Source organism: Nasonia vitripennis (assembly GCF_009193385.2).
Source record: "Nasonia vitripennis strain AsymCx chromosome 1 unlocalized genomic scaffold, Nvit_psr_1.1 chr1_random0003, whole genome shotgun sequence".
In the NCBI taxonomy this organism is placed as follows: Eukaryota; Metazoa; Arthropoda; class Insecta; order Hymenoptera; family Pteromalidae; genus Nasonia; species Nasonia vitripennis.
Window position 1 is genome coordinate 2,338,928 of NW_022279589.1, and position 18,693 is coordinate 2,357,620.

An 18,693-nucleotide genomic window follows, 5' to 3' on the forward strand; every position below is an offset into this window, starting at 1 on the left:
GATATGATAAAAAAATAGTCGAAAAAAATGCAAATAACCCCAAAAAACTATTGAAAATTATAAACAATAAACTGGGCAAAAAAAGTCTAATGAAACCATAAGTTGTATAAAGATAAACGATATTAAAGTTACAGAGAAAGTTGAGATAGCGAGTAACATGAATAAGTTTTTTTGTGAGATCGGCCAAAAATTGAGTAATGGTATCGTGCAACCCAATAATGCTGAAAACAGACTACTGGATAATAATGCTAACTCAATCTTTCTAAAACTGACAAATATAAATGAAGTAAAAAACATAATCAATACATTGAAAATAAAAAATGGTGGTGTGGACAAAATAAAAGCTAAGTCCTTGAAAGTGATTAGTAATTATATTGCGGTACCATTAACACATATTTTTAATTTGTGCATTGAAAAAGCTATATGGCCCGATGCACTAAAAAAAGCCGAAATCATTCCGATATATAAATCAGGGGAAAAACATAACATTATCAATTATAGGCCCATCTCATTTATATCCAATGTTGCTAAAATTTTTGAAAGAATAATCTTTAACAGGCTATATGATTTTATCCAAAAAAATAACATAATATCAAAACACCAATTTGGTTTTATGAAAAATATTGGCTCAAAAAATGCTTTAAACTATATCACACAAATTTTGTACAATAATGTAGATAAAACGATACCAACAATAGTCACTTTTCTCGACTTGGCTAAAGCTTTTGATACAGTTGACCACAAGTTATTATTAAATAAACTGTATTGTATTGGTATTAGAGGTCAGGCATTGGATCTCCTTAGAAGCTATTTGAATAACAGATATCAAACTGTTAAAATTGACGGTGTAGAAAGTGAATCCCTTAAAATCCATTATCAAAATCTCAAAACTCAATTCCAAATGTCTACAAGTATTACTCGAAAGAAAAGTTTAATTATACCTAAGAGCATAAAACGAGTCAGTGATAAAAACAGTTATAATAATGCTATTATAATTTACAATGCACTACCAAATGAGCTCAAGGAGTTAGATATAAGAAAAACCGCGGCAAAACGTAAAATTAAGTATTGGATCAAAACCAATACTTAGTTTTCCAGATAGTTTTAAATTGTTAAATTTGTTAAATTCTAAGAAAAGAAAATGTAATGAGTGTTTATTGTTGTTGAAATGATTTTGATAATGTAACTATCTTTAGTCTTAAGTACTAGTTTTAAGTCTTTTATTCTTCTGTAATATACGAAGCTTGTACACAGGTAACTTAGTTTACCTCTACAAGGCTTGCTGGTATGCGTATTCTTAAGGTATACTATGTAAGCTATCATCTTGGTTTAATAAATAAATAAATACGTCCGCGCAGGTCACTCCAGCCTTCCTAAATTTTGAACGCGAGACGTTACCGATACATTCCCTGCGCAAAAAAATAGAAAAGGCAGAAAGACTGTATAGATTAAGAGCGATTAGAGATTGGGTAGTGGAAAATTTAGAAAACGCGCACAGTCGCCAAACAAATTCCTGTGACAGAAGTCACCGAAATCTTACATTCAAAGTAGGCGATTCCGTCTTGATGCGTAACCGAGTTTTGTCAGACATGTCGAAAAACTGCGCAGCAAAATTAGCGAAACCATATAAGGGACAATACACGGTCACAAAAGTTCTTTCACCACTGTTGTATAAGGTAGTTTCGGCAAACAACCAGATCAAAAATACATTCAAAAATACACATCTGTGACCTAAAACCTTACAGGCAAAATACCTGCATCCCTGAATAGACACCTCAGGCTACCTATTATCATCATCATAGATAACATTTACTATCACAGCATAAGGTTATCTACAACGTTCAGTAATAAACTGTATGCGGACACTGGCTACCTTATTTGGATTTATTGATTATCTCGTTATGTAAGTACACGAAAATTTAAACACACGATAATTGTCATTTTGCGGTATAGGCGAAGCTGGTTATCTTCTGAGAAAGACTTCTGCTAGACGTCGATTCTGACGACGCAATTACGATAGACATCTCGGACATCGAGGTACTGTCGCTACCTCCACCGTCGCCGGCGCCAGCCGATGTAGGCGAGCCTGGGCCAGGCTCTCCGCCACGGAGAAGGGAGTCTCCCGTGGATGACTTTGATTTCATTCCTCGTGAGAACGCTGATAACGATGCAGTACCACAACATTAAGCTGAAAATACTGATGAGGTGAACTCGACGGCAACCACTCCCAGAGCCCGTATATTATAGGCCACGGAGAGAACGGGAATTGAGCTGCCGGAGAAACTATCACATTCATACTTGACACGCTCATTCAAACCTATATACAAAAACCATTTACACACTTATAATATAATGCGCACGCCGCGCTGCCGCTCGCTCTCTACTCCTACTCTCATTATAATTGCGCCGCTGCGCTCGCCGCTTCGTCTATATAGATATAGGCGCGTGTTGCGCGCTCTCCCTGCTTTCTTGCTGCTTGCTGCTGTTGTCGCTGGCTGGCTCGTGGCGCTGCTGTTGTACTGCTGCTTTGAGCTCAGCTGTCAGCTATGACGCAGCTTCGTATTTGGAGTGGGGGAGCATACGATGCTCTTGTATAATCTAAAATGTTGTTTTATATAATTTAGTATTTATTATTTATAATTTTTTCGCGGAGCTTGTATGGACTGTTACAATCAGACGCATCGCGAAAGTTAGCGATCAATAGTTTGTAACGCGCAATGAGTGGTTGCCTTATTATTATCAAAATAGTCGACTGACTAGGTTATCTAATAATTAGGAAGAGTGATTATAACGCACCAAAGTGTCCTTAGGTTTGCCAAAGCTATCTTTATTATAATTCATTATAGTTCCTCTTAGACATATCGTTCATTTAAAATAAGTTTATCTCTGTGTTACCATAGTACTTAAGTAATATCATTAAATAAATAATCTTTTATACTTTTCTATCAAATCAAGCGTTATCTGATTACTAAAATAAACGGCCTGTGTCCTCGTCACCTGCACCTACCCACTAGGTTAAGTTAGAATTAAGTTAGCTTTAAGAAAACCTCTTCCTTTTTCCACCCCTTGATGAGTTGTGTGTGAGTTGATGAGAGATGGTTGATCTGCCACGCGTGAGATAAGCCTTGAGACTCGCTTAAACCCGCGGGGTCGGCCAGAGAGTTTGACGAAGCGATTCACTGGCTCGTTCCTTTGTTGGAAGAGTTGTAACACGACAAAATTTCGCCGTGTAACAACGACGCTCGACACAGTCGAGGTAGAGCGTCTCAAGGTTACGTGTGTGAATGAGAGAGTGAACGTGTCTAAGTGCGTCGTTTATTTTTCGAGTGAACGACAAGAGAGGAGCAGTGGCTGCGACAGACGAAAAAGACAACGCACGTCGCCGACTCGTAAGTGAGAGAAACGAGAAAACGACGAGCAACGTTAGCGCAGCAGCAGCGACCTTTCACCTCGACAGGGCATTCAAGTCGGCCCCGCGCACCGTAAGACAGCCGATGTAGGTAGCAGAGCCCTTCGAGGGGTCTACCTACGTGAGCGTCTGATGCAGCAGGATCAGCGTGATCGCAGCTCGCCCGCACGAACGCCAGGAACAAAAACTACAGCGTCTCGCGTTCGTAGTGACAGATGCCACCTAAGTCAAGGGCCCTAACGACGGGGCTTTGGGAGTCACTACGTTTGGTTTCTCGAACGAAAAGGTTATCTCGCGTATGCGTTAGTTACCTCCGGATCGCTGTCTTTATCTCTTTATTTCTTTGTATTGTGTTCCGTCGAATAAAGGGGTTATCTCATTTATACAGGTTATCTTCTTGAGTAATAAGCGAAGTGTAGAATTAAGGGTTTTTATGATAGAAGTGTAGAGATATTTTGTGAAAACGAAGGTTAATACTTGACGCCGACACCTGGACGCACGAGGCGTAAGGTGGTCGGGCAATTCTAGGATAAGTCGTTCGACGTTTGCGGAATATGTGCGCGACTTAATTGTGTGTGTTAGTGAGAGACGAGACGTTCAAGCGAGTGTATAATCTGGTTGTTTCTTGAGCCTTGAGACGCGTGGTAGTCACGTGGGATATCTTTCGTGTACGGGTATTTGCTTGTCGGAGTTGCCTTTGTTCATGGGTTATCTTAGAAATTTGTACGAATCGATGATAATTTGTAAGAATATTTTAAGAATATACAGTTCCGTCTGATAAACCACGTGTTTCTATTATCCCGAACCGCCCTCTCCCTTACCGTTTTCGGGGCTGCAGCTAGTTGAGCCAATCACGTGCAAAAAACCCTTGCGCCAGAAAACAAAGAGTCGCCACTGGGTCATTTTCCAAGCCCCGAGCGAGGGATTGCACCATGAATGGAGTAGCACGAAAACCCCTGTTATACTGTATATTTGTAACAGGGTTAACTTGTTATTGAAATACGGTTGAGAAGCAGAATTCAACATTAAGTTTCCGATTTATAATGATTAGGATAGTTTGTGGAACGTATCTAAAATCACTAGTGATTGAAAAATCGCCATAAAAAACGAAAATGCGTAACTGAAAATCTTATTTTTAACAAATTGGTAAAACAAAAACAGAAAAAAATAAGCCTAGGTATAGATGGAAATTCATTAAATAGAAGCTGAGATCTAAGCGATGCAGTTTTCAGTTATCTAGAGTATACAGGGTGAAAAACGAAATTTTGAAGCTTAATATCTTTGAAACTAACTGGCATCATAAACAACCCGAAGAAAAAGATCACGGTGCTATATAATGCAAAGTAAATCCAAAATTTGAACTTGATTATTGCCTTTTTACTCTAGTTATCGCGTCACGTAAAAAAACGACTTTTTTCAGTTTTTGATGTTTTTCTCAGGATCTGCCCCATGTAATGACTTAAAATTAAAGTGGAATATAGTCATAATAACTTTCAATAATCATGTTTATTTTTTAAAGATTTAACATTTAGTTTTCGAGTTAAAACAATTTTAAAAAATTGCGCTCTTTAGTGTATAATAAAAGAACGACGAAGGATTATATCAATTTATCGCGGTAAAAAGATAGGTAATATTATTTTTCTTTAGGTTCATATGAAGCAATTAATTTACTTCTATTAACTTTTCTAATAACTTTATTCGAAAATACTGAAATATTAAAACTAAAAAATCACTATAAAAAAATCGCGTACACAAAATGTAAAAACAAACTTTTTTACCACTATGTTCTAGTAAAAACAAAGAAAATAAGACTTGGTCTAGAGTAGAAGCTTAAATATAGGCGTCTACATACACGCACATACATCCGTACGGACATTTTCTAAAAACATCATTTTTCGACTTAAAATGCATCAAAACACACTTCCCACATGTTTTTACACAAACTCCAAAAATTACTATTACAAGGTTTCCTTAGGAAAGAAGGAAAATTAGCATATACATAGACTCTACTGATTATCCTATGAAGCTTCCCTTACCAGCGGTACATCAAGTTTATCGAGAACATGATAATACTACAGATACACATAACCAAATCACAAACAACACAATGGAACAGCCTTTACAAGAACCACCTAAATCTATAAAACATAAACATGAAAGGAGTGAGGCAGCCAAGCAGCAATAACTTCAACAATCGAAGACAACAAGCTGCTCATGCAAAAATTACAAGGTTAAGAAGCAGTAAAACTTAAATTAATAAAATGGATATACTTTTGATTATCTAGATATAATGCAAAAGGATTCAATGCAGAAAGAAAAAACATATAGTGGTATTGGCGATCTAAACAAGGCGATTAGCAACAAAAATAATATAATTATGCACTTAAATGTAAGAAGCATGAATGCAAATTTTGACAAGGTAAAAATATTTTTTTAAAGTCTGATCGTTAAGCCATCTGTTGTTGTTCTTTCTGAAACATTTGAGCAGGCACATCATAATTTTTTTAAACTTATTGGACGTAACTATGAATACGAGTCTTACTACAACGATAGTAGGATTAATAGGAATGATGGAGTATATAGCATTCGTAAATAGAAACTTGATTCATAACACAGAAATTGTTCAACAAGGCAGGATGAGAATTGTAAATACAAAAATTAACTTTAATAAGAATAGCAATATTGAATTCTCATCGATGCACAGATCTCATAGCATACCTAAGACTGAGTTTATATTGGATTTAAATAAATATTTGGTAAAATAGAGAAACATTAAAAATAACTTACTGATAGGAGATTTTAATATTGACATATTGGATTGCGATCATGTGAGCCAAGAATTCCTGTGTAGTTTCTTTGATAAAGGATATATTCCTGGATTCGTTGAAATTATGAGGCCACCTGTGGGTATTGCAAAGGGATCTTACATTGCTAATATTTTCATAAAAACTGATAACTTAAGGGGGCACACCACCTTTGAAATTAAAATCAAAATTTTTCATTAAAAATGTATAAATACTTATATAAATAAACCAATTTTTTATTACTATTCTTAGACATAATTACCTTTATTTTGATGGTTTTAGACCTTTTATATACCTCTAATGTACTTTTAAACAATATCCTGGAGTTAGAGCTCATTTGGGCCATTTGTTCCTTTGGAATCTTACGGTAAGTGAATTATGGACTCCCTACTATATGTAGGTATTATAGAGGTATATAGAAGGTCTAAAACCATCAAAATAAAGGTAATTATGTCTAAGAATAGTAATAAAAATTTGGTTCATTTATATAAGTATTTATAAATTTTTAATGAAAAATTTTGATTTTAATTTCTAAGGTAGTGTACCCCCTTAAATACAATTACTTATAAACTCAAACTATCTATAACAAACTATTACTCTATATTAATTACTCTCAATAAACTAAAAAAAGTACATAGTCTTAGTCTTACTGAGCGGAGGTGAACTGCGGCGGCCCCTGCACGGGGACGTGCCAATCGAGAACTCAGGCGAAGCCCATTGTGCTGTGCCTCCTTTACCATTTACGTAATTACTTTATAAATCCTTGTTTATAGCTTCGGTAACTCGGCAAATTGATGCCAAGCTTTTTAACTCCCTCTGTACTAACACCCTCTGTCTTGTCCCTGCTAAAGCTAGGCATACACACATCAGGTGGGAGGTGGTCTCCGTCTCATACTCGCACCACCTGCAGTTTCCGTAGTCCCTTAGTCTCAGGTTCCACAGGTATTATTCTACTCTCCAATGTCCCGTCAGCCAGCCAACGGCCAGCCTCAGCCTATTCCTGCTTAGGCCCCTATTGGTTTGCAGCCACTCCTCAGGTGGGCTGCTGCCCATCAGAGCCCTAGCCTGCATTTTCCCATTGGCATTGGTCAATTTGTCGCTCAGTTGCGAGTTGAGCCAGTCTTTAATTGCTCTATCAATCTCGCAGATTGGGACAGCGACTGTGCACTTACTTGCACAAATGCCGTCCGCGCCCATACCCGCTAACCTGTCTGACTTTTCGTTACTCACCACACCGAAGTGTCCCGGTACTCACACCAGTCTCACCGCGTTGTGTTCTGCCAGTGATTCCAGCGCCTGTCTGCACGTTAGTACCTCTTTTGAGGAGATACTGATACTGTCTTGCGCCATGAGAGCTGCCCTGCTATCCGAGCAGAAGCTTACAGTTCTTTGTCCTGTGCCTCTCTCCAACAGCCGTTTAGCAGCTTCTGTAATGGCCCTGATTTCTGCCTGGAACCCCGTAGCATAGTGGTCGAGCAAACACACAATTCCTTGTGTGTCTCCCTTTTCCCAGGCACCTGCTCCTACACCGTTTTCATTTTTTAAGCTATCTGTAAACCACACTACACTGTTTTCGAGGAGTTCAAGTGAACTCGTTTTCCATTCTTCCTTTTCTGGGATTATGGTCGAGAACGGCTTAAAGAAATAAATTCATTCCGCTATGCTTTCACAACCTCTTTCTGCCATTAGCAGCATTACTTGTTCCAGAAGTGCCGCATCCTTGAAATCCGAACAGTTCGTTGATTTCGCTATTCTGCAGAACGTCCTGCACGCATTCGCTCTTATTACCTTGCCTAGTGGAGGGAGTTCCAACAGTGTCGTTCGCATGGATCCTGTGATACCTCCCATAATCGATCTTTGCACTCTGTCTAGTGCCCCTGTGTGAGTTTTCAACTCTTATTTGTGGTTCCATACCAGCGCCCCATGGGTGAGTCTTGGTTTTATGATTGCGTCATATAGCCATCTCATTTTATCTGGTTCTAGATCCCAGGTATTGACAAAAGCCCTCCTGCAGGCCCAGAAAGTGCCTATCGCATTCTCGAATTTATCATTGATATGTTTTCCCCAGTTGAGTCTGGCGTCAAGCGTGACTCCCAGGTATTTGACCTCATTTACCAATTTCAGGAGAACTCCATGGAGTTGGAGCCCTTCCATTGACTTGGTGTTATACCTGTTTGTACACAGCATGACACTGACTTTGTTATGGTTAACCCCCAGTGCATTAGGCTAGCTAGCATGTTCTTGTCGTCCCCCCTAATTAGGATGACGATGTCGTCTGCGTATGCCTGTGCGTTTATACTAGCCTTGTTTAGGGTGCAGAGTAAGCTGTCCACCACCAGGCACCATAGTGTCGGTGACAGCACCCCTCCTTGTGGACATCCCTTCCTCACCACTCCTTTGCAAGAGTACGCTCTCCAGGCAGCCGCTATTGTCCTGGTCCTTAGCATAACGCTGATCGATCAGGCGACAGTTGCTGTTATTGCGTGCTCCTCCATACCTGCTGAAAATGTCTCGCCGGTCGTAATTAAAAGCCCCCTAGATGTCTAAGAAAGCCACCAATACCAAACCCCTGTTTGGAAATGGGTAAATCCATAGAGCAGACGTCATTTTACATTTATAAATAAAAATATCATTAAGAAACAAGATCATATCTGCACAAATGATTACTTGCAGCATCTCTCTTATCTGGACCAAATCTGCTGATTACGTCTTGTGATATGCGTGAATACATAGAGCAGTCGTCATTTTACATTCACAAACAGATATCTTTAAAATCCAGATCATATCTGCACAGATGATTAATTGCAACAACTCTTTCACCCATCACAAATCTGCAGATTACGTCTTGTGATATGCATGAATCCATAAAGTATGCGTCATTTCAAATTCATCATTTTCTGAATGTACTACTCATGATACGGCCGCAGTTTATATTTTACAAGAAAAGATTTCTGAAATAAAGAAAAGATTCCCAAAAATGAATAAGATTATATACGTCACAGATGGTGTAAAGCAGCACTATAAAAATATATATCAAATGATAAACTTGGTTAATCATGAGTCAGATTTCCAAATAATGGCGGATTGGCATTTCCATGCTACTGCTCATTGAAAGGGTTCATGTGACGGAGTAGGAGCCGTGTTAAAAAGAGAAGCTACTCGTACCAGCTTGCAGGCCAAAGCTACGGAAGCGATTTTAAATTCAAAACAACTTTATGACTGGGCGAGACAAAAGTTCCAAACAATAACGTTCTTTCACTATTCTCGGCTGCACCGTCTGTTACAAAAATTTCAGAAGGACATGCGTTTTTAGTTTCTCTCGACAAAAAAATTACTATGTTTATATACTCTAATGCACCAAGTCCATTATCAATAGTACAATATTAATAATCCAATTTAAAATATGTTCAACTAAATAATACAAATATACAAAAATAAAAGTATTAATTAAAAAACTTAAAAAAAAGAAGAAAAAGAAAGTAATGCGGGCTTTGTAATAAAGACAGTCTCAACCCTGTAAAACGCAGAGAGCTTTCATAGGAATCAATTAAAAAATTGCACAATATAAACCATATTATTAGTAATCAGTTACATCATTTAAGTGCACTGAAGTAAAAGTAAAAAAATAAAATTTAGCTTCGTGATCAAATTCAGTGGACCAAAATTCATAAAAATAGCCTTCGACAATGATTTTCCTCTAGATGTAAATTTCTTAACCGCGTAAAAAAAAAACATTTTGGAAGGTTTTTTGAGGTTAGGGACGAGCGCTTGAGGTATCGATAAAATAGACGGCCGGTTCCGTGTTCAGCAGCATAAAATACATAAAAATACTCTCTGTCAATAATTTTTCTTCCGTCGATCACAGGATTAACCTCTCAATTGCGTGAAGAAGCAATTTTGGGGGGTGTTTTTTGAGGTTAGGGACGAACGCTTGAGGTATCGGTAAAAAATACGGATCGGTTCTTGTTCAGCAGCTCAAAATACATGAAAATAGTCGTTGCTTAGAATTTTTCTGAGCTCCTGTGATTTCTGACAGCTTGATAATTTCGTAAAGTAGTAATTTTTTAAGGTTAGGGAACGCGTAGCTCCGTCTGTAAACAAAATTTAAAAAAACGCCCCTCACATAAGTGTACATAAGTAAGTACATAAAAAATGCTAAATTTTCCATATTTTAAAAAATGTTTAGATCAAAAGGAAATTTGGACAGAGCTTTGTTACGTTTGACGTGGAACGTCCTATATATATATATATATATATATATATATATATATAAAGGCGTAAATGAACATAAGTGGAGCGAGAGTAAAGCTGAAAATGAATGCAAAGAAAATATAACTCATCAGAATAATAAATAAATTAGTGTAAATGAAAGCATGGAGCAAGAGGCAGCAAATTTCGACAATACAAAAGATTTAAAAAAAAATGATAAAGCGATAGAAAATACTTTTTATGATGATGTGAAAACAGCCCTGAATACAATAACTGAAGAATATGAAGTCAGTAATGATACTCAGGCGGAAATAAATGAACCCTAAAGAAAAATAAATAAGTCGCAGCGAATCTCTACGTTGAATTACGAATACCATACTCAAAGTAATTCCATTCCTTATTAATCCAACACAAAGAAAGATTGATGAGCATTTAGTCACGACGCATATTTGTGTACACTAGTGCGACACGAAATTCACTGTATCCGAAAATTCAATCCAAAATACAATTCAAAATTAACAAAAGAATGCATTATTCTCTAATTGATAATGGTCGTGTTCAACGTGAGCATTTATGCACGCAAACCGACGCCAAGATGGCCGACGCTCAAATCACTAAGAAGTGATAACCGACGCAACCCACTTGCAATAAACCACTGCGATAATACACTAATTCACGAGATCAATCGTCGCTATTTAATGCTTGCCCTGATGCCAAGAGATGTTGACTATCAGGCCACTCACTGGATAATCATTCCTACCGGTGCTGACTGCTCAGATTGATTTCGACTGAAAGGTCCTGATGCCAAACTCACCTCTGGATGCCTCTCACAGAAAAGTCAAGTCGCAGAGGATATGCACATAAGACGCGAAGCGATCAATTAGCGAATCAAGACGCGTTATAATTCACTGCCAACCTCAATAATTTTTACAGCAGTTGCACGAATTGTCGAGACACCTTACGCGTTTTCTCTTATTGAGATTGCGAAACTATGCGATTTTCGCGCGAGACGATGCGTACGTATCAAGAGCTACCGCTACATGTCTACACAACAAGTCGTCGCAATATGGCCGCTTCGTCTTCTTCTTCTTGCAGAAGCTTTTCCAGAAGCCCCGTGTCTTTCCTTCTGGACGTTCACTGGAACTTGATGTCGCTATTCACACGCACATGACGAAAATTGTGCAATAGGTTTCACATGAGCTGAATAGGTCGCATATAGAACAGAGTGGAACAGAGCTTCTGCTCACATATTTTTTTCGTCATATTCTGGCACGTAGTTTGCAACATCTTTTAGATTTAGTTATATTGGTCTGGCTGCTTTTGGTGATAATAAAGAAGTGATAATAAAGAAGCCATGTTTCTGAAGTTCTTTCTTCCTGGATTTTGATTGTCTTCGTTATTTCCCGATTGGCTTGTACCAACTTGATTTTTTTTATGGTTACGTTGATTATTTGTTATTAATTCTGTTATTAATGCTGCTAAAATTATGTTAAATCAAGCTTCGATTTTTTTTATTTTTGAACTTGTTTCCACAGTATTTGTTGCTTTGATTGTTATCTGCAATATGTCGTCTGTTAATAGTTTCCTTGTTAACTAGATTTTTAAAATCTCTTGAACTTATATTTCCGTCTAAACTTGCATTTGACTTGTTTTTATAACCTTGTTTTTAGTCATGCTTGTAGATTGTTAGAATTTGCTTGTGTATTTTCGTCAGCTTGAATATCGATTGTTATTTGATTTTATTTTTCGCTGCAGTCAGTGATTTTGGTACAATTTATGTATTTTTGTTTCTTACTGCTTTTCTTTGCGTAGCATAGGCAAGTGCTTCACTTCTTAAACGAATTTATGCTAGTGTCTGTTCTTGTTTTCAGAACAGATATATCTCACGGCAACCTGCCCAAGGTGCTACATTCATTTTTCTGGAAGAGGACTGAAAGATACGGTGATTGCTCTGCGCAACAGGCTTTGTACATTAATCCTGAAGTAAAATACATTTGTCTCTCTCTCTAATGCCCATCTAGCCCAGTTTTCTCCTAAAGAAAGTGATATGCTTCTACCTCCTTATACTATAAATATACCTCACATATGTATTCTGTAACCTCTGCAGTCCAGTCTGGTGCTTCTTCAACACGCCAAGATACACTACAAAGCAAGTTAGATATGACAAATCTAGGTTACATATGACAAAAGCGCTAGCCAGTTGCTTACGTAACGCTACGTTAACTAGTCTTTATCTCGATACCAGGAAAATTCAACATCTGCAGTTAATTTATATTATACTTAGATCCAACAATTATACTTTTTGTGTTGTCAGTATTAAGGTGCAAAGCATTGTGTGAAGCCCAACCCGACACAGCTCACACCGCAACCAGCCGGCATGCGGTCCACCCCGTCACGAAGATCATTTCTTGCCACCTGGGTGTACGTTTGCATGACTTTCGTCATAAAGTAGATGCGCAATACTTCCTGGAGATCGTTAATGTAAATACTAAACAGTAAGGGTACCAAGATCGAACCCTTTGGGACGCGAAAGTTGGTCGTTAGCCAACAGGTACCTTTCATTTTAGTGATTTCTCTTTGATAAGGTCATGATAGATGAGGTATGACTTACAGAACCACTAACCTGGAGAAGCCCATCCTGATTAACTTACGTAGTAATCTCGAGGGAGAGATTGTGTCACATGCCTTACTAAAATCAAACAGTTGCAAGATGGTGAGTAACTGTTTGTCACGTCATTACCACATTTCACACCCTCTGTCAGCTTTAGCAGTGCTGTCTGCGTCAAATGGTTGTGCTGAAAACTATTCTAGAATGGGTCATGAGATTCTTTGAGGTTAAGTACTCGGAGATCTGCTAATGAACGATTCTTTCAGGAACCTTGTAAGGAAAGCTCAAAAGAGCCATCGAACGGAAGCCCGAAACAGCAGATGAAATATGTTTCTTCTTAAGAAGCACCAGATGAGCGTTTTTTCAAGCAGTGGGAAAGACCCCACAGAACAGTAAGGCGTTAAATAAGGTTATCAAAAGATGCCTTTTGACAGAAAGAAATTTTACTGTAACGTTTAGAGGTATCCCATCCTCTTGTTTTGCTTGAGACGAAAAGTGTGCAACAGCTAAAACCTATCTGTAAAGGTGACCTAACGAAAAGCGAAACCATTTTTGCAGGTCCCAACCAGAATGTCGCTTAGATCAATATCGCGCTTGGCATCAGATATGGATAACCAAGCAAAGTTGGCGTTTAACTAACCATGGTAAAACCATGTAAGTCCTCTTTAGCCTTTAAAATAAAACAAAGATTCGGTAATTCATTCCAAACGTTTGGGTTGTTTTCTCGAGCATCGAAAAGTTTATTTTGACTTGTAATGCAAATGTAGTGCACAGTGCAATAGTTATCACAGTCTAAGAATCTTACTATATACATGTAATAATCTATAAGGTTTCAAAGGCCTGATAAATTAAAAAAAGCTAACTTATATGGAAGAAAATGAGAAAATTCTTCTCCCCCCCCCCCTCCTCAAAAGGAATACAAAAGCAGCATTAGAGAAATTTTCGCGTTAACACAGAAGATAAAGTTTTAATGCTTTTGCTTGGCGTGGTCATCCGCTAAGAGAGTCCTATACAGAAAAAGTCGCTTAGTTTCTGTCATAGTACATTAAAGATTTCTCTAACTCTTGGATGAACAACAAAATTGAGCAATATTCTACAAAATTTATGCATGCCAAAAAATACCTTGAAGGTGAAAACTGGCAACAATCTGCGCATGTCCAATTTTTTCCAAAAGACTCTCCCTCTTCAATTGTTTGTGGAAGCCGATGATGCAGCGTTTCAGGTAGACGTAAACCGGAAACTCCTCCTATTACGGAAATAATACCCATAATAACCAATGGTAATACTAAGTTGTCTTTACCCTAAAAATAAATAAAATCAATGTTCCGAATTAAGAAATATTTATGTCATGAAATATTTTTATTCACAATAGCATGTTTGAATCCCTATCAAGGTGCAGACAATTGCATGCTGAAAGAACCTTTCAAGTTAATGTGTATTTTACTGATTTATTTAACAAGGGACGCAGTAACACCCTAATAGCAAGTATAAGTTTTATACACTGTGCCATCAGGAGCCTTGTCTTTATTATACTTTAAAATTGAAACAAAAAGTAAGTAAACTAAAAATATTAAAAATATTTAAGGGTAGTAAATTTGTAATCTGAGCAGACTTTAAACGCTGCCGCTCATTTTATAATATATATTTTGGGGGAACTAGTCGAGTTGCCTGAAGGGTTGACTGGACTTCGCTAGTCGGAGGCCTTTTGATCTACAGCCCAACGAGACCTGATCGTTAGTTTGGATTAAAATCTTTATAAATTCACGTGAAATATTGAAATAAATAAGAAAACGACTCCAATCCGAGTTTAGCGGAAGCTAACTCAAAACGGAAAATAATACGTGCGTCGTCGTTAGGACGTAACACAACAGGGCGCACTATGGGCGATTTCAGGAAAAGTATTGTCAAAATCAAATTGCGCCTCTCAGGAAAGTGCTAGGGATCTATTTTTTTTTTTAAATGAAGGTTATACTTCTCAGATATAGGGAACAATATCAGAATATTGTTTTCTGATGATGTCCAGTCGGGGCACCTATGAAAAGTACGAAATATTAAGAAAACGATATTTTAGCTACTTGTTAATGCATTAATATGCCATAAAAATGCATTTTAAAATAATTGGGAATTTTTGAGACAATCATATACTGTTTTTTTAATTAATGAATGATTTTTTTTACCTACATAGCCTAAAAATTCATCTATTTCGACCTATTGTACTAAGAAACGTGAATCTGGGACTTAAAATTATCATAAATCACGGAACTCTAATTTGATTAGCTTCGAATATTATATTCTAATAATACGGCACTATATAAACAAGAAAACATGTTATTTTAAAGTATTCTAACCTACAGGAATTTTAAATCTGAGAAGTTTCATTCTGTAGCATAAAAGATTTCAAAGTTAACACACATAAAATTGTTGAGAAATAAAATATTATTATTCTCACCACATATAACGTACATAAATTGTTATATATATATATATATATATATACATATATAATTATGTACCATAGACTATTACATTACATGTTAACGCTATAGTATTTACACGTTATATAGTAACAATTAGCAACGAAATAATAACTATGTGATATAAGTACCACTTACCATTACTTTATATAGATAATATCAGATAATAGGAAATATTAGGATATAACAAAAAATACTAATAGTCAAAATTATATAAATTTTTCTGTCATTATTTGCAATTATTTGTTCTTTTTTTTATATTTTCTAAAAGAATTTTGGTTTTGTTTAATTTCTTAATTATTATTGATTATTATTAATTTATATTTAATTTTGATTCGGAAATGGATATAGTGATAAGTGATCTTATTTTTTATTATTTTAATTATTTGTCATAATTTTTTCAAATGTTATCGTAGTGTACAGAGTATATGGAGTTCATGCTCAATTTTCTAAAATAATTTTTCTCTTTGTAATATTTAATATTGTCATGTTTTGATCATTTAAATATTATAAATGTACATAAAAATATATTATATATATGCATTCATAATAATTTCATATTTATCGAAAATACAATTTGTATATATCTTTTTTCAATGCTCTTCTTGACTAATGATTTGTCAATGTTGGTATAGAGTGATTTTACATCAAGGCTGATTAAGCGGTGGTTCGGTGGGACTACAACATTTTTAATTTTTACTATGAAATAATAGCTGTCTTTCTACGTATGAGTCACGTTTTTTATGCTATTTTGTGATATTTTAAGATAGCTTTTCGATAAAAAATGCGTAGGTGAGCCGATTTTAGAGATAATAGGTCGTAAAGCGATATCTTTTTTGTGAATTTTAGGTAGTCCATAACATTTTGTCAAGAGAGAGAGAGAGAGAGAGAGAGAGAGACAGAGAGAGAGAGAGAGAGAGAGAGAGAGAGAGAGAGAGAGAGAGAGAGAGAGAGAGAGATGTCAGCGGACTGGATCTTGGCCTGCCGTCTGCTGCGCGAGTGCGACTGGTGTATGAGCCCTGCGTGGCTAAATTGAACTAGAACTATTGTGTGTAATTATTTTCCCCTCTCCCTATCGTTCTCCCAAACATGACGATCGCGCCAAATCGTACGTTAAAGAAAAATTCTAGCGCATGCGAGGCTCTAGGTGTTGCGCACCTGTGTTGGGAGGCCTAGCATCGCAGACAATGAATAAATAGTAACTGATTAGTACACCAAACCGACCTTCTCTGGCAGATTTTTAAATTACACATCACAACATCCTATGTCTTTAAAAATCGCCATGGTGTACAATCTTGTCGATAAAGCGATAAAATTATCGAACGAGAAATTTCATAATAAGAACATTCAAAACTTCAAAAAATGACTGCATGCACATCATTATTTACCCGCCTTTGTTAACAAATATATACGAAAAAGAATGTCAACGTTAATATCGAACACATTGTCAAGGTAACAGATCAGCAGTAATGAAAAACGCAATATCGTAAGCCTACCCTATATTTAAAGTTTTTACGAGCAGACCAGTCATGCATTCAAGACTCTCAACATCGAAACTGTACCAAAAATAAATATCCAAATGAAAAACATCATTATAATAGGCAAAAACAAGAAGGGTAAAGATCTAGAAAACAACGTTGTCTATAATTTCGAATGTAATGATTGCTCTGCTACGTATGTAGGCCTAACCAAAAGGAATGTGTGTATACGTATAAATGAACACAAAAAATCGAAATATACTGTAATCTCTGATCACGTCAACAATCTGAATCACACTTTCAATTTTGAAAACTACCACATTAAAGACAGAGAGATCAATTTATATAAAAGACTAGTTTCCGAAATGCTACACATACACCTACATCCTTACGTGTGCTCACGTGGACAAGACTCGGTGTCGTTCGGATGTTCCGGGTTATTTTGTGTGCTTACGACGACAATCCAGAGTTCCTGGTTTCGGCGTTCCTGACTAGGCGTCACGTGAGCTCACGAGACGATTTCGTCGGCGTGGGTCTATCTCTGGCTTTTCCTGCAGCATCGTGTGCTCACGGTACTGCCTGGAGTGAAGCTCGGGTACAACTGCGCGTTGACTTCGTGCGGTGCGTATGTATATAGGTGCCTTCGCTGCGCTCCGCGTGCGCCGCCTGGCGCGTTATGGCTGAGTCGCTTGTCGGCCGCCGGGACACGCACTCATGCGGACTTGCCTTATGGTTGGTGCGCGCGTGCGCTCATTTCGCGTCGTGCGGACTCCCCTTTCGCTTGTTGCGCGCACGCTCGCCTCGCGTGCAGAGTCTATTGCGGCCGCCTTCACGTAATTTTATGTGCAAGACTCGTGTCTCGTCACTTTTCAAAATTTGCAAAATTTTTACTATTATATTATTAGAAATTTTATACGAACGTGAAAAGATGTGGTACATATATCTTCAGCTTCCGGCGAATCCCATACCTCATTATGGCAAGACACCCACGTGCATACCAAGAACTCTCCTCAGATAGCAGAATGATAAGAAATCTAGAAGATTATTTAGAAAATAATTTTTATATATATAAAAAAAAACAAGAAAGAATAATCCCAACACACAACTACTTACAGGAATTTCAGGAGGAGCACGGCAAACTGTTGCGTAAGATGAAACCGTCGGAGGCTTAAGACATATTAAGCACCGTCCATTGCCGTAAATACTGGATCCCAGCATCCCGTGGCAAGGACAAAAAATCAAGGTCCTCCTCATGAACATCTTCCGAACCCTCAGAAGTATACCCGTCGTTCGAATTACTCGGAATCTTCTACAGAGATACATAATATAAAACTAAACGTTTTATAAATATTAAACTTACAACGAGCTCCATCGGTTTAGGCACCACGGGACCCCACAACTGAACAGTCATAATCTAAGTTTTCGAGCCAAGTAACTGGTTAAAACTTGAATGCAAACTACACTTTTAATCTCTGTATAACCATAAAATTTATGTTGACATAAACGTAAATAAGGACCGGTGTTCCATTTTATATAGATATGGCGGTGGGTTTATTGAGAAATGCTGTTATCGAATTTTTCTTTATAGGGACGTTTTATTTTTATACGTAGCAATGTTCGTTTCTAAACTTCGTGACTTCAGGGGGAAAATTCGGGGGGTAAATTTAAGGGAAAAATCAAGGGAGAAAATCAAGGGGGAAAATCAGGCGGG

General features: G+C 37.2%; 1 protein-coding gene across 10 annotated transcripts in view; it reads right to left on the reverse strand.

Moving 5' to 3' along the window:
• LOC100678131 (carcinine transporter) overlaps nucleotides 1-18,693 on the reverse strand; it is a 440,470-nt gene that overhangs the window by 17,670 nt on the left and 404,107 nt on the right. For all 10 annotated transcript variants that reach the window (XM_031931018.2, XM_032601269.1, XM_032601268.1 and 7 more), the window contains one exon: nucleotides 14,153-14,331. In XM_031931018.2, the coding sequence (XP_031786878.1) occupies nucleotides 14,153-14,331 (179 nt within the window). The remainder of the gene's footprint in view (nucleotides 1-14,152; nucleotides 14,332-18,693) is intronic.